This window comes from Acanthochromis polyacanthus, chromosome 15 (genome assembly GCF_021347895.1).
Source record: "Acanthochromis polyacanthus isolate Apoly-LR-REF ecotype Palm Island chromosome 15, KAUST_Apoly_ChrSc, whole genome shotgun sequence".
In the NCBI taxonomy this organism is placed as follows: Eukaryota; Metazoa; Chordata; class Actinopteri; family Pomacentridae; genus Acanthochromis; species Acanthochromis polyacanthus.
In genome coordinates, this window is record NC_067127.1 from 2,780,781 (window position 1) to 2,798,021 (window position 17,241).

Below are 17,241 nucleotides of genomic sequence, written 5' to 3' on the forward strand. Positions count from 1 at the left end.
AAAGAAATAAATTCACCTCGGTGCTTTAATTTGTGAAAGTTTTACAGACACACGTCTGGAAGTGGCCGGTTAAGCTGCTTTAGAAGAAAATGATTATTCTCGAGTGAAAACTAGTTTTGTTCTCAACTTATTCACAGTGACCCTTGTAGCCCAGAGGAAAAACACACATGAATTATTCAAGATGTGCTAAAATTACTGGGAGGACAAAAAAGTAAAACTACAACCAGATATTATTGCTATTATTATTTATATTATTACTGAGCAGGTTTTTACTGTATATCCCTGCTGAGCTGCGTTTTCACTGTTTACAACAACTGACGTGTTAAACTTGTTCACTGCAGTGTTTTCTCATTTTAAAGGCTCATAATGGTGCAGCTTGTTATTACCCATCAGACACACTGTGATCAGTGCAGCAGCTAAACGCGTCTTGTGTGATTTTGAGTTGCTGTTTAACCGGAGCTGAATATTCAAACTTTTTTGTCACTTTTAGAGCTGCATCGTGCAGTTTGGTGACTCTTAAACAAACACCACGGTTTGTTCCAGCGCACAAATGTGGATCCAGGAGCTGCAGACGCACAAATAAAACGTCAATCTGAGGTTTGCTCCTTTAATAGGTAGAAAATATAGGCTTGAATTATTGATAGTGCTCTCTGGATGTGACAAACAAGTGTCGGGGAAAGAGTAAAAATGCATTATCACTTAAAGCTGAGCGTTTCGACCCTAAAGGCAAAGAGGTGCAAACCCCAGCGTGGTGCGGCTCCGGTGCCAAACCGAGCAGCTAAATGTGTCCAGTGTCCCTGGAACATCTCTGCTTTTTTACTCTGTTTACTAGCAGGCTGAGGGTTCTGAAACAGGAGAACCAAAGCATTTGTCATCACATTTCTACTTTGTTTTTTAACTGCCTCAGTGGCGTTATGCTAATTTTGCATGTTTTCGCGCAATTTACGCAAAACAAAACTTGACGCTGGAATTTGAATTTAGCTCGTAAAAAAATTAAAAACTCAACGTGGAATCTGGACGGAACAGTCAACAGAGAAATGTGCAGATTTGTTTTGCCTCTATGCCCTCCCCCCCATTTCGCTTCCAGTAACTGGCCTGTCATAACTAATCTAAAAAACACAGCCGATGTGAGATATGATCACGCTCCCGATGTCCCTCAGAGGGCCGGTTTGTGGAGCAAACGAGTGCGGCCGTGCGTAATGCCGTGCCAAAAGACGCCAAACATGAAAATTGTTGTCTCCATGTGTCTGGAAGGCGACAGAAACTTTCGCCGCGAGTGTGTGTCCGAGTGTGTGTCACTGAGCCACGTTACAGCGCAGCATTGCATTCAAGCGCAGCAGACTTAGAGAAACTTTTTTAGGGGGGGAATCGTCCTACGTACCCGTTGCGCCATAACCCTCCTCACTCCCTGGTCGTCCTTTCAGTTTAGGTAAATCCCCTCTGAGGCCAGGGTGGAGACGAAATACAGAAAGAAAATCCAAACAAATGGGAAGATGTTTCAGCCAAAATCCCGTATGCCTTTTTTTCTCTCCCCACACGGAACGGTGAAGCCAGCTCCCGCTTTCTGTGCAAGTTTGAGCCCAGGCGCGGCGGATAGGTCCTCGGCTGTCCTCGGGGCAGCGGCACCGGGCTCCCGTCTCCAAAACCAGGGTGGAAATAAAATAGCCCCTCAAACAAAACTGGCGACTCTCATGGCTTTTTCGCCACTCCGCCTGTCAGTCAAAACGCGAGGGCTTGTCAAAAGTACCGGATGAATGATGGTCCGACGCGCGTCTCCACGGGATCGGCACCACCTAAATGTTAATGCTCACAATCACAGTTAAAAAATGAAGCAGCGCTCCTCTCCTTTTCTTTGATCACTCTCGGCTCCCGGCTTGATTTTCTTATGCAAAAGCGTCTAGAGGAGATCAAGAGGAGGTGGGGTGATAATTCTGGCTTAGGCTTTCTTAAAGGAGCCACGATCGATGCTGTGCTGTGTGTGTGCGTGTGTGTGTGTGTGCATCTGCGTCTGCTTGTGTGTGAGTGCGTGTGTATGCGTGAGCCGCCTGCCTGCCTGCCCGTTTGTGTACAATGGATGTGTGTGTTGAGCTGAGGAGGAGCGGAGGATCTGGACCAGACTGCTGAAACCCGGAAGTAGTGGTGGCCATAACAGGTCGCGTCTTACACAACGCACCGGGCTGCAGCAAGTCGTGCGGAGAGGAGGGGGGGTGGGAGGACCCTGCGAGCCCTCAGCCAGCCGCACCGAGAGCTCAACAACACCGGGAGAAACACACAGTGTCCTCCTAAGACTCCGCTCCGGGTCTCATCCTCACTAACTGACTTTATTCTGCCGTCTCGTAAACACAGAAACATGTGAATTTGTGGATTTACGCACCAGGCGTCATGAAAACAGTTTAGAAACGACTCAGCTGCTGATGCCAGCTATTGTCAGGTAGGTAATTAGGAGACTCTGTGGTCATTTTAATCCTATAATCATTTATGTCATTGCTGTTATCAAAAATAAGGCAAATCTAAGTTCATTATAATAGTTTTGTGGTCAAGTTAAGCTCCTGGGAAGCTTCCAGCAGCATGTGTAGGTCATAGCCAGGCATCCAGTCTGCAGGTTCTGGGCCTCTTTCAGCTCAGATTCAACTTGTACACACTTTGATTGCTCCCTGTGTTTGCATTAATCTACACAAGATTCAAAAATGTAAATGCACAGCTGAAAAAAAACACTTGCAACTCCACAGAAAAGGGACAACAGCAGCGTGGAACTTTCTCCAAGTGATTTGCAAGTAAATATCTATTGCCAGACTTCATCGTTTTCTTGTAAAAGCAGCATTTTTTAGTTCACATCACTGGAGTTTTAATCAGAACTCTGGAATTAGCTCTGAAAGCATCACAGCAGCTTGTTTTAATGTCTAACAGTTAAAGCTGTCCGTCCCCTCTCCCCCACAGCAGCGCCGAATGGGTCGCTCCAGTCTGCCCGGGCTGTCCAATGGCAGGGAGGCACAGGGATGGGAGCCCCCTATTGGCTCCCGACGTGATCGATCCGGGGGCTGATTGATCGCTTTTAGGCCACATTGGCGAGGAGGCGCAAAACAAAACATCATGCGCGGGTAGAAAACACGCACTTAGCGCTTCTGTCAGCTTCTCCTGCGCGTCATTTCACGAAAACAGCGGTCATTCGACTGACACATCTCTTTCTCTGTCTGTTACGCGCGCACATGTACACTCATTTCAGCACTTTGACTTAATTAAATCCCTGTAACTGCTCCCAAACTTCCACCAAACCTCTCCCAACCAAACAGAGCTGCACTCCAGTCCGCTTCTTGTCAACTTTCTGCTCTCAGACTCGTCTTTAATTCATCTTTTCTCTCTGTAATGAACCGCTCACGCTGCTGCCGTACAGAGATTGTAAAAGTTTGGTCAAATATTGATGGGCTTTAATATATGGAGGGAAACTTTGCGGAATTTCTTGAGGAATTTCATGGGAAGTGATGATATCGTTGAGTAATGTGTGGTTATAAATTAAGCAAATAGTTTTAATTTCCTACTCCGTTATCTCGTTATGTTTGATTGCTCACCGGGATATAAAGGGGTACAAATCTTATTTCATTTAGCTGATCTCTTTTTTTAATTAAGAAAGAAGTTTAACTACCTCCAGATCTGGCTAAAATATTAATGAGATATTTCATGGCATACGAAGGAATATTTTTTTAAAAAAGGAATAACATGAGCAGGATTAGTTTGAGGGATGAGGATGTATTCAAGATTTAGAGACGTTTTAATGGAATATTTGATTTTTGTTGTTGTTTTCCACTTTGGGTTTTACGCACTGGAGCTTTATGCAACTTTTTATGCATTTCCCAGCCCAAACATGAAGGGAGAGTGTGTAAAAGAGCCACATTATCTCCTGATTATGTTGGTAAGGTGTTGTTGGTTGGTGACAGCCTGTTTGAAGGGTTTTTTCTGCCTCTCTCTTCCCCTCTTGTGCAGCGCGTCCAGCCATCGATCATCTGCCCCCGGTGCCAGAAACGGTGTCATAACATGATAATGCGGCTTCACACATTCGACGGTGATTCCTGCGGTAAAAAAAAAAAAAAAAAAAAATCCGAGCTGGGATCCGATGGGACGATTTTACAAGCATGAAATGACGATCAAAGCCTCCCGCAGTCCGAGAGCTCCGGGGCTGCGGGCAGCAGAGGAGCCACGAGGCGCGGACTTTTACGCACAGACACCGGATGAAAAAATAAACCCAAGAGTGCGTCAACTTCACCAATTCTGTTATTTACTGGTGAGTAGAAACTCCTGCTTTCTGATTGTTTTGTATCATTTTTTTATTTTGATGGAATTGTAAATAATTAAAAGGCACATTAATGCCAGCATAAACGTTTTCTTCTGGTGAGGTTCTTTCTAATTAAAGGCTTTACAGTCGCACTTTGAGCTGAATTTGTGGGTTTTAGTGGAGCACAGCTCGCTCCACCACTACAAGCTCCACTGACGTTTAAAACCAGGACTAAATTCACATGAAAGGAGTCCAGATCAGCGCCTGCTCACCGTAAAATAACCACCACGGTATTATAAAGCAATTAAGCTCCTTCAATTAGCAGCCATACAATATATATATATATATATATATATATATATATATATATATAAAGCTCCACTTTCTCTCCTCGGAGTTGCTCTTTCGTGAGGGTCAGTGCGTTTGGGTATCCCGAAAGAGAGCAGGGGGGCAAATACCGTCACTTCTGCTTAATCCGCTTTGCGCTGACGGTAATGCTCTGAGTCGTTTCAATAAAATCAGCAGGTATTACTTTCAAACGGCTGAATGCAAATTGACAGCACGTTTGACTGGCGAAACAAATGAAAGCCTTATTAGACGGCCTGCATGTGTGGACACAAAGAGAAGCTGCAGTCTTTATGTTAGATTATACAGAAAAATACAAATCATGAAAATAATCCTCTTTATTCGAGTGACTTTAACATCTAAAAACTGACATTCTAAGCTGTGTATTCCTCTTTGTGTTCCGTTTTGATAGTTTGTAACTACTTGCGGGTATTTTTTGTTGCAAGAAAACAAACGTGTGATTATTATTTGAATTGTTTGTGAGTGATAAAGACAGAAAGCGCTGCAGGTCAGAGATGTGAATCATTGGCTCTCTCTTTGTGATCGGCTGGATCACCGCTGGTCTGTTTGGAGAAAAAAAAAACACACAAGGAGCAACTGGCAGCCTGAGGAGTCAAACTGAGGTCAAACTTTCTGCAGCCCTGCAGCTCTGCGCCTAAACATGTTGGGATCTGCAACCCAAAAAAAGAAAGAAAGAAGAGAGAGAGAGAGAGAGAGAGAGAGAGGCCAGTGAGCCTCTTTCTGCTTTGTGTCACTGCAGCAGCAGACTCACAGACCTGCTGCAAAGTTTTCACACTTTATCTAATTACATGAAACTACCACTGCATTATCTCCTGTCAGGAAACGTCCATCTGGAGCTGGAATTATTCAGTCAGAGGAGGGAAAAAGGCAAAAGGTGTGGAGATTTCATCCAAAAAAAATTAGTGCAATAAGCAGAAAAATGAGGTAACACGAGTGTAAAATCCACATTCTCCATAGAACAGCATTTATTCTCCATCATTATTTACTAATTCATGATAATAAATATTAGTGTAGAAATTATTTTATCACCTAGTTTGTCTAAATCCTTATAAACCAGGATGGGGTGTGATTTTTTATTTTCTTTTTGCAAGAGTTTCTAAACAGATAAAAACACTCATATCTTGGGAGTGTCTCTAAAAACATCCTGGCTTTTCTAAAATCCTGACTCTGATGTGATGACAGTAAAATAACAGATCTCAGTATTAATATCAACCCATGAAATCAGCTGCATTTTTTTTTAATATTTTATCAGGGGGTAACTCTCTCCTCTGGGAGTTTTCCCCCTCCTGCTGTTGGATCCTGCAGTTTGGCCCAAACCTTAACGTGGAGCTGCTCTCTGCTCTCACACGCATTAATGCTTAATCATGTGCGCCTTCTACCGGAGCTGCGGGGAATTACAGCTGGAGCAGAGGGACAGAGGAGGCTCAGGTCAGTCACAGAAGATGCTGAAAGTCTGCAGCATAAATGCACTGTTTTACTTCATGTGTACTTCTGATGCATTGTCAGTGTTTTTATCCTCTATATGTTTTTATCCTCTATATGACGCTACTTGCAGTTTACTCACTGTTACATTCACAAAATCTGTAAGTATCTTCACTTTTTGCACCTTTTTCTCATGCACACCTTCTATTTATATATCAAACTTGTACATATGTCCCAAACAGCTGCACCTTTTGTGTACTTTTTGCACTATTTTGTATTTTGAACCTACAAATTGTCATGCAATATCAGTCACAGTATTGTTTTGATGGCTTCTAACACACCAAATAGGCTATTCTTAAAAAATAAAACATAGATTACACTTGTATATTTTATTTTTCCACTGTCCTTATTGTACTTGACATATTTTGTGATTGACAGAATTGCTGCTTAATGACAGTAAAGTGTTTCTAATATATTCTAACATCTTATTTCTCATGATCTCTATTTGTGTAAATCATTTAAAATGCCAATAAAACATGCAATAGTGTCACGTGTGTTTCGGTGTGTTGCCTTTGACTGCAGACGTCCGGTGTCTCTACGTGTGTTTGCGTTTATTTGAAGATTCATTTAAAGTGTTGATGTTACAAAATCTGCTCATTTGCAGCCAAAGTGACATTTTATCCGGCGCATTTCCAAACAGAGTCATAATCTCAACAGATAAGAGCCCTAAGTCGATTAAATCAGCTCTTTTTTTCCATCACTTGTCTTCAAGATGTTGCTTTAAATCTAAAAAAATCAGTAATTGAAAGCTTCGTTTAGCTTCAAAACAGGAAAACTGCCGCTGCCTCGTCCCTGAACGGTTGCTCTGTAGGTGCTGCGTTAATGTGAACATGTGGATTAATGAAGAGGAGCTGTGAACGACTGAACCTGCGACAGTCGCACTGACATCACGCCTACACATATATGCAGGTGATAAACAGCTGCTTTCCTCATATAGTGTGAAATCAGAGGCGTACGTACAGCTCTAAACATATACACGCAGCAGGTCCCTGGAATAGCAGCTCCGCTCAACGTCAATTCTCACATTGTGCCACCGGGTCTTCCTCTGAAAGACCGCCGAGTCCGAATGAACCCACAGATAGATGGAGAGCTGAATCACACACACACCTCCTCACCTCTCCTCCCTCCCCGTCCAGCAGCATTTGTCACCGGCTCTATTATTTCAGGTGCGCTAATGGTGTTGCAGACACTTCTAGAGAGAAGAAGAAGAGATGAAGTGGAAAAAAAAGAGGAGGCCAGAAGAGGAAAAAGGAGAATCATCATCGTCAAAAAAAAAAGAAGAAAAAAAATCCAAGGGGTGAAGGATTTGGGTGAGGAGAGGTTTGCAGCGTTCAGGGCGGAGGGGTAAAGGTGGCTGTGGGTGGATGGGTGAGGACGAGGGGAGGTTTCTCACACCTCCTGGGGAGACTGTGAATTGATCAGCACCTTAGAGAGAGAGAGGGACAGGGAGAGGGAGGGAAAAGTGAGAAAAAAAAGCAGAGAGATGAAGGATGAGGAGAGTGGAAAGAGCCAGAGCTGAGCTATAAAGCGGAGCGATAGGACAGGAGGAGGTGTGAAGACTCATCTTTTCCTGGATGGGTGTGAGCAGAGTGGCCTGGGAGCACAGCAGAGCCTGGTGGTAATAAAGCAGCAAACCCCAGCAGAGCAAACAGCAGATCTACGGAGCAAAGCTACAGGAAGAAAACCAAACGCAATATTCAGACTGAGCTGGAAATGTTTGCCAAAGATCATGGATCAATATTTCAATAATAAAGGTGGCGGAGATTGACAGACGTGTTAAAGTCGACACTTCAGGAGTTCTGATTTGTCATTTTTACACATTTTGAATACTGAGTAGAGCATTGACCTAAGGGCCAAATTCCAGATTCCATTGCAAAATTAATTGTGATGTTGTGACTTTTATTTTTATTTTTCTGTTGTTTTTATTCAAACTTCAATATTCAGACTGAGACGGAAATGTTTGACAAAGTTCATGGATCAATATTTCAATAATAAAGGAGGCAAAGATTCATAAACGTTAAATCTACGTAGAAATAAAGTAAAATTCCAGCCCCTGTTGGAGCAAATTGCTAAATTCTTAACTTGATATTTGTGACATGGGGATTTTCTTCTCTTGTTTTTATCCAGATTTAATATTCAGTCTCAGATGGAAATGTTTGCCAAAGATCATGGATCAATATTTCAATAATAAAAGTGGAGAAGATTCACAGACGTGTTAAAGTCGACACCTCAGGAGTTCTGGTTTGTCACTTTTGTACATTCTGAACACTAAGCAGAGCATTAAAGGGTTGAATTCATGCAGCATTAAAGCAAAATTCTAGTTCTCATTTGGTAAATTATAAATGTAGCCACAGATTTTATGCCACTTTGTTATTTGTGACTATTTGCTATTTTTCTGTTGTTTTTATCCAAATTCAATATTCAGTCTGAGATGCAAATGTTTGACAAAGATTATGGATCAATATTTCAATAATAAAGATGGCAGAGATTGACAGACGTGTTAAAGTCGACACCTCAGGAGTTCTGATTTGTCATTTTTGTACATTCTGAATACTGAGTGAAGCATTAAAGCATTGAGTTCTTCTGCAAATAAAGCAACATTTCAGCCACTATTTGATACATTTTTAATGAGACATGACTTTATTTCTGTTCTTACCATATTACTTGTGTCATTGTGACTTTGTCCTATTTTTCTATTACGTGCAAAATTCAAATTAACTAGAAATATTTGCTGAAGTTCATGGATCAATATTTCAATAATAAAGGTGGCGAAGACTGAGAAACGTGTTAAAGTCGACACCTCAGGAGCCTGATTTGTCATTTCTGTACATTCTGAATACTGAGCAGAGCATTAAAGGGTTGAATTCATGTGCAAATAAAGAAAAATTCCAGCCACTGTTGGGGCAAATTGCTAAATTCTTAACTTAATATTTGTGACATGGGGATTTTCTTCTGCTGTTTTTATCCAAACTCAATATTCAGTCTGAGATGGAAATGTTTGTCAAAGGTCATGGATCAATATTTCAATAATAAAAGTGGAGAAGATTGACAGACGTGTTAAAGTCGACACCTCAGGAGTTCTGGTTTGTCATTTCTGTACATTCTGAATACTAAGCAGAGCATTAAAGGATTGAATTTCTGTGCAAATAAAGCAAAATTCCATTTCCTATTTGTTAAATTGTCATTTTTTTCACCTTAAATTTTTGAGATGTCGTGACTTTTCCCTCTTTTTCTGTTGTTTTATTTAAAAATTCAACATTCACTCCCTGCTGGAACAATCAATACTTCAATAATAAAGTCGACGTAGCTTCACAGATGTGCTCTGATTTGTCATTTTTCTTTATTTCTAATACCGAGTAGAGCATCAAAGCGGCGAATAAATGACAAATGCAGCAGAATTCAAGCCCCTACTTGTTAAATTGTATTTGTTTTACCTTATTTTTGGGACACTGTGACTTTAATGTTTCTGTTGTTTTTATAATGTCTTGTTATTGCACAGCCTTGAGGAGCTTTGCGTTTCATTTTAGATGCTGTCTGAGCATCTGACAAATAAAAACTCTTGAAACTTGAAGTCTTGTGTCCTCTGCATATATAAATATATAAAACACTGGAACAGAGACTTAAAGGTGCACCATAAAGCAAACACACAGTTGTTTTCCTCCGGCTTCACAGCCACACACACTCCTTTTTCTTCGATTTTCAGAGAGCAACGTTCCTCCAGACGACGGCCGGCTTCTCGCCACAGCGGCTGGTGAAACAGAAAAACCTTCACCGCGGCCGGTGTTTGGCTTGTGGCTGATCTGAATCTCACAGACGGCAGTAAACACACACTCACACGCCACAAAAACCACTGCAGCGCTCATATAGTCTGTCAGTGAAGGTGATAAAAGCTGCAGGGTTTGAATGAGTCCCTCTGCTAATGGCTGATTTATTGTTTTCTAATGTGGGTCTTTAAGATTTTGTTCATGATAATTGGGAGATAATGGATTAAACAACAGCAATATGAAAGTTTTCAATTAAAAAAATGTGAAAAATGTGGAAAAAACACACAGATGAAACAAGACAAATATGGGAAGTAAGCTCAGTGATATAAAGGAATGACATGAAATAAAAATCAGAATAAAGTGAAATATAATAGATAGCAGGTGAAAAATGGACCATAACAGTGGATTTTATTGTGTCATGCTGAGTATGATTTGCTGTTAATGAACTAAATCAGAGAAAGACTAAAGCAGCGCTGTAGGTTTAAATATGAGTTTACATCAGATTGTGGTGCTTTAAAGCTGCTTTCTTATCAGCATTTAGGCAACAAATCTGCTTTTGATTTGAAAAGCGGTAATAGATTGTAAAAATCCGCCACAAACCCGGTGAATGTTTGCTGCTTTTCAGGTGCTGGTTCATGGAAACACGCTCGAGGATCATCAGTATAAAGCGCTGGTTTGGTTCTGATTTGGGCTTCAGAATAAATTCAAATCAGCTCGTAAAATGTTGAGATTAAACCGAGAGCAAATATTTGGCGTATCGGGTCAGGTGAGTTCAGCAGCAGGGCACCGGTCCATCCCTACAGCAGCGAATCAGATTACCAAACACACTGATTGACTGCAGCGGTCGCTAGTGAACCTACTGCCATCGCTCCCAAACAAAGTTATCTCTGGTGAAGTTCATGAAGAGGTCAGTGGTCACATCATCTCATCTAAGCTCCACCGTGTACTGCATGACCCTCGGCATCCCAATAAAGAAGCTTTCAAAGCATAAATTCCTGTCATAACAACAAATGTCAGAGGAGCGCTGCAGAGCAGGAGGCTGCTGCTAACGGCTGCAGTAAATGGAAGCAATTATTCTACTCGTTTGGAAAAAAAAAAACCATCAAGGCTTTTCAAACAATGAGACACAAACTTGTTTTCTGTGAAAAGTTCCTCTAAACCCACACGCAAACTGTCAAAGAATCAAGGCAGCGTGATTTGTTGTAAACGTCTTCCACTTAGCTTTTGTTAATTATCACAAGTGTCATAACCATCAAAAGACAACAACAGAAGACTTGGCGCGCGCTAATGTTTGACACTTCTATCTTTATACCCTTTGTTCCGCCGCTCTTTCTTCCCTCCTTTGTTTATGACACATTATACCACACCTGCCTCCGATAATTATTCTTCCTTCCACGTTTTTTTTTCCTCTTTGCTTCGTCCTTGAATGTCTAAATGCAGACAGAACCTGTGAATCTGAAAATTCCTCTTTTACATCACCTGCAGCGGGGGAAGAAAAAGTCACTATTCTGCCGTTAAAGAAACCCGAACTGTAGGAAATCTGTGTCTGCAGTCGGTGCCATACGTTGTTTTGTTCCTTATAAATTGACCTTTTCTGTCAGTTAAACTATTTAAACAGGTTGATGCGACCTGCAGAGAAATGCCAGCTTTATGTCTTCATTCACTGCAGCAATGAACTTCTCCTATTAACACTGAATGTATGTTACTGCAAGAAAAGGTTTACTATAGGGGATTCAATACTGACTATTAAAACTTCTAGTGCATGAAAATCCTTGTTTATGTATTTTTTAAGTTGAATGCTGAACTTTGGGCTTAAAAGGTAACTATGCAAAAATAATATATTTTCAAATTATTTCTCTATGTACACCCCCTGTCAAAAGTTTTAGGACACTATCTAATTTATTTGAATGAGAAAGTGTCCTAAAACTTTTGACAGGGGGTGTATGCACATTATGGGTCCATCACATAAATATATAAATACATTTCTTTCCAAAATAAAATGTCATTTTTGACTAATCTTGGAGAAACTTATCAAAAGTATCTGAATTGCTGCAAAAATAATGCAACTTTCACTTTTTAAAATTCATTTTAAAATATTTAATTCCACAAAAACAATCATCAAATGAAGCTAAATAATTATTAATGAATTAAAAACCTGTGGACAACACAAAGACTGCGGCTTAGATGATCTGTTTCTGAATAAACGCCACTGAGCTGGGACTCTGAGCGACACGGAGCAGCTCGCCGCCCAAATTTTCCGATCGGGAAAAGAAAAACAGAGCTTCTGTCCAGAAAGCAGCGACCGAGCGGATCAGTTCGAGTCCACGTGTTTGCTGTGATTCCAACCAAACTGCTGCACCAAACATCCCGCTGTTTTCCCCAAGTTCTGAAATGTGACTCACTTATGAGCAGAACTGTGATTAAAGTGTTTTAATTTCACAGCACGGACTGAGAGAGAGAACACACCTGAAGCTAGAGGGCAATACTGACGATTAATTATTGCTATCTAAACTAGTTTTAAGTGTCACATAAGAGAGTTAACTGAATCTTAGCCGACTGTAAGTGCAACAACAGACTCACTTTATCTAAGTAACTACAGTGATGGAAAGTACGGGCCAAATTTAGCCAAGTATACCTCAACACAATACTGATTTTTACTGCAGCTCAAGAGGCAAATTCTGTACTTTTTACTTTCATCAGACAGCTTTAGTAATTTGCAGATCATGTTTCAGACATAAAACATAATCAAAAACTATATTCTACGTTTTCATCTGCGAGTAGACAGAAGCAAGGATCTAGTCAGAAGAAAACATACTGAATTAACTGACAACTGAAGCCAAATTTCAGTTCTTATTTGTTAAATTGTTGATTTCTTACCTCTTTATTTGTGGCTTTTTGTTTTTCTAATGTGATATAAGACATTTTATAATTTCTTGTAACGTCACACTCTTGTCTGGCAGCATTTTAAAGTTTCAGCCCAAACTAAAGTAAAAACAACAGACAAATAAAAACCCATTAATGTGCAGGTATTATTTAATATATTAAATATTGTTATAGCATAGTATATAGTATATGTGAAGGATAAAACACTATGAAGGGTCCATCCCACGTATACACAACATAAAAGCTTCTAACTGTTCAGTACATTTTCTGCTCTTGCACTTGTACACATTTTGAATCACGCTGTATTACTGCTGTTTCTTGTGACACAAACTATCTGCAAATATTTTCTGACTGTAATAGCTCATTGTTCCTCCTACCTGTGGAAATATGGATCTGCTTTGGAGCAGCGGGGGTTAATCTGATCCTCCCCGGGGAGTCGGCATCACAGAGCGCAGCATAAACATTTTAGAGATTGACCTTTCACCTGTCGGGCCGCCAGAAGAGACTCTGCTGGGGTCGAATCCCCAAAACCATTCAGATCACAAGCAATTTCCCTCAGACCTCCAGACAGGTGGGTGATGTGTGCAGCCTCATGCAGAGAGCCACGGCGTCGGCATTTAGAAGGAAAAGCTCCTCAGAGAAGCACAGGAGAACGTTTCCTCTGATGTGCCGACAACCGCCTATCTAACGTGAACTACATCTGCATGCAAACACACACACACACACACACACAGGGATGCAAATACACTCCAGTCTCCATCTGACAACATCAATGCAACCTGATCCGGCTTAATAAAGGCCCGTACCTGCATTTACTGCTCCGTCAAAACGCCCTCGTGTTGTTCTACCAATTCACCACACTATAATTGCACTGTGGCTGCATATGGTCCTCATCTGCTGCCCAGCGCCAGATAAAAGGCGGCGGGCTGCTGTGTGTGCACGACGCAGGGGAGAAGCAAACATGTGTGTGTGTGTGTGTGTACGAATGTATGTAAGCATTTTAGAGCAAATTGGACTCAACATATCTCAGAGGTTAGCTAGGAAAACTGCATGATGTCACCGTTATTACACTGTAAATGCAGTTGATTTGGCTTTGAGGATCTGCGGCCTCTGACACGTGCACGGAGGCTGGTGCACGGATCCCACCGCCTCCACATCACAGCAGAGTATTAACACATCAGTCCGCTGATGAGCAGTCGCCTATTGTGTGTCCACTTGATTACTGTTCCAGGAATATTTGGGACAGTTTTACTCCAAAATGAGATAACGGTGACGGCGGAGTAATTAAAAGTGCAAAATTAACCGTCATCACGTTATTTTAAACAGTAGTCACTGATTAAACGGCGCAGACGGAGCCCTTCATGCTGCCCAGCTGATGAAGTTAGGATGAAAACTCTGGCAGTAAACTAAACGTATTAAATAAACAGCTCAATAGCTGGATTAGCACTGACAGCAGATTGGCTGGTGGACAACCTCCCAGTGCGTCCTGCGCGTTAAAGCCAGCGCTTGTGGCCGCTCTGCCCAGTCAGGTTTATGAAAGTCGGTGGGATTAGAGCCCAGCTGGGGCTCAGCAAACCAACACTCAGCCTTCGGACTCACACCACCATACATGACTTCCCAAACAAACCTCCCCGCCCCGTCTTATTCTGGGCTTCTTCATCATTCCCCCCTCATTGTTTCTTCCCCCTGCGCCTCAACCTCTCCCCCAACACAACAGCGCTCTGCTCCAAATTAAAATACCAAGGCTTATTGAGCAATACTCCTCTAATGGTTTCACCCACCGATGGGTTTATCTCCACACACATAAACACACCAGCAGCCTCTCGGCTCCGACCAAAGAGGAGCCGCTCTCCTCTCTTCTTACGTAAGCTGGCAGAAAATCTCCTAAATCCCTCTCTTTTTTGCCCTTGTTGTGTTGCGTTTCGGCTGGCGCTCCCTCCAAAGGAGCATCTGAGACCGGGGCAATTAGAACCTGAGCGGGGCCTCGGCGCATCAGACCATTTAGCACAGAGGCTAATAAGGCCGGCTAGTGGGAGGAAAAACACAGAGCTGGTGACACTGCAGCTCTGTTCGCTGCTGGCAGTGATTTGATGGCATTGAATCGTATCAAAGAGTTTGATTTTCCCAGTGAGAGCTCAGATTTTAGTAGTTTTTCTGGAGCGAATGTGAAGAATTCTGTCTCTAAGGGTTCCCAACGCAAACATTTTCTCCTTGTGCATTTTATTTCTTCATAAGAATGAATAAAAGTAAAATATTTTGGACCCAAATTGGAATTTAGCTACAGAGGAAGATACGTAACTGCAACACGAGGACATAATCTTTGTCTGTCATGTGATGAGGTTTGAAAATTAAAATAAAATTTAGGAAACAGAAGCAAATTTTTTAATTTTAATGACACTGTTAGCACTGATTTGACAGCACTTTTTCCCAGTGAAAGCTCAGATTTTGGTCATTTTTCTGGATTGAATGTGAAGATTTCTGCCTTCAAAGTTTCCCAACACAATCATTTTCTCCTCTCACATTTTTTTTCTTATAATTAGTTCATAAAAGTAGAATATTTTGTTACTAAATTGGCCTTTTAGCTCAGAAGGGAGCAGATAACTGCTACACAAGGACATAACCTTGGTCTGTCACGTGATAAGGTTTGGAAGTTGACATAAAATTTAGGAAAAAGAAGTAAATCTTTGAATTTCAGTGACACTGCAGCACTCTTAGGTATTAGCACTGATTTGACAGCTGTTTCTCCCCGTGAGAGTTCAGATTGTAGTAGTTTTTCTGGAGTGAACGTGAAGAATTCTGTCTCCAAACATTTCCGACACAATCAACTGCTCTTACATTTGCTTTTTTCTTTAAAATATTCTTTAAAAGTAGAATCTTTTGAGCAGAAATTGAAGTTTTAGCTACAGGGGAAGCCGATTTAGCCACAGCAATGCTACATAGGAACATAATATCCCTCTGTCACATGACTACGATTGAAAATTTGGAAACACAAAAGTTAATTTTGAAATTTTAGTGACACTGCAGCATTGTTTGGTACTGGCAGTGGTTTGATGGCAATGACAGGGCTTCCAAAATAGTCCCAGTTAAAAATAGGTCATCAAATTAGAATAAGTTGAGCTGAAATTGGCACTTTAGATAAAATGGAAAGCCTGATTTAGCCACATAAATGTTATATATAGCCTTATATAGCCTTACAGAAACAAAAAGTTAATATTGACACATACTTTGACAACTTGGCATGGTAAATTAAGACAGCAACAGATCTTTTGCATGTCATTTTGGTACTTTTTCAACTTTAAACATGAAGGTAAAGCCTGTTCCCTCTTGAAAAATGCCTAGCAGTGCTATATCCCAACTGTGACAGGTGCCTGAGTGCATGCATTTGTCAGCTGACCCGACAGAAAGAGTCAGAAGTGAGCATTAGAGTGTTGCAAGACATCCAGAGACAAAGCGCATGCGAGAGACAATGAGAGGAAAAGGTCATAAAGACAGAGGGAGAGGCAGGGAAGGAGTGAACAAGGCAAGAAAGAGGGAAAGGAAGAGAGAGCAATGGAAGGTTGCTGCTAATTCTTCCATATCTAAGCCTCTTTGCAGAAACTCCCTTTGTCTTCCAAGTCCCAGTCATTAGAGCCTAATCCTATCAACCAGGGGCTAATCTGAGGGCAGAGGGTTCAGCCCCCTACACACACACACACACACACACAAATGCAGATGTATGAATGTGCACACACACACACACACACAACCACAGAAAAAATTATACGACGCCTATTTTTAATAAACAAATTAAAGGGGGGCGATTACAGCATTACAGAAAATCAATCAAAAAGTCCACAAACTTTTCAGCTCAGTGATGATGATGATGATGATGAAGATTGGAGGTGTGTGTGCAGCCGGAGGTGGTGGTTCGTCGGCTTCCCACACATTCCAGCAGAGCCCCCCCCCCCCCCCATCATCATTCTCCTCTTTATTTCAGCGCTGACTATGCCCAAGATTAGTTATTGATCAGCGCGGGTATAAATTATTCTAAAGTGAAGGCCCAACAACACAGTCATTATAGATCGACTATTGACCAGCTCCGATATATCATTCCACTTCCACCGCGCTGCACCCTCTGCCACCAGCAGGAGAAATGCTCAAATAATGAGATGGGGGATTTTTATGGCTTGGGCACACTCTGCTTGACCTTTCGGGGAAGGTAGATGGATAATATCGTATCAGGTTCCTCAGATGCGATGCCATTTAGAGAATTTGGCCACAATGACCTGGTAGATTAAGACAGAGACAGATTTGGATGGAGATGAATGGCTGGTATGAGGGGTTGTCTGAGGTTCCCTCCTAGTTTCAGGTCTGTGATCAAATATTAGGAGTTTCTGGCTTCTTTTGGCTGCAAAGCTAGTTAGTGTAAACTATAAAATCTTACTGAAGGCATTAGGTGATGAGTTTCAGGTGATAGTGAAAAGAATGAGCCGGGTCAAT

General features: G+C 41.5%; 2 protein-coding genes across 2 annotated transcripts in view; one reads left to right on the forward strand and one right to left on the reverse strand.

The window, feature by feature from the left end:
* The window catches only part of meis1b (Meis homeobox 1 b), a 98,372-nt gene extending 96,237 nt beyond the window's left edge, over nt 1–2,135 (reverse strand). Inside the window, exon 1 of the mRNA XM_022212075.2 lies at nt 1,382–2,135. Within this exon, the coding sequence (XP_022067767.1) occupies nt 1,382–1,393 (12 nt within the window). The 5' untranslated portion in view covers nt 1,394–2,135. The remainder of the gene's footprint in view (nt 1–1,381) is intronic.
* Nucleotides 1–17,241, forward strand: part of slc17a5 (solute carrier family 17 member 5) — a 950,640-nt gene that overhangs the window by 737,723 nt on the left and 195,676 nt on the right. The window lies entirely within an intron of this gene.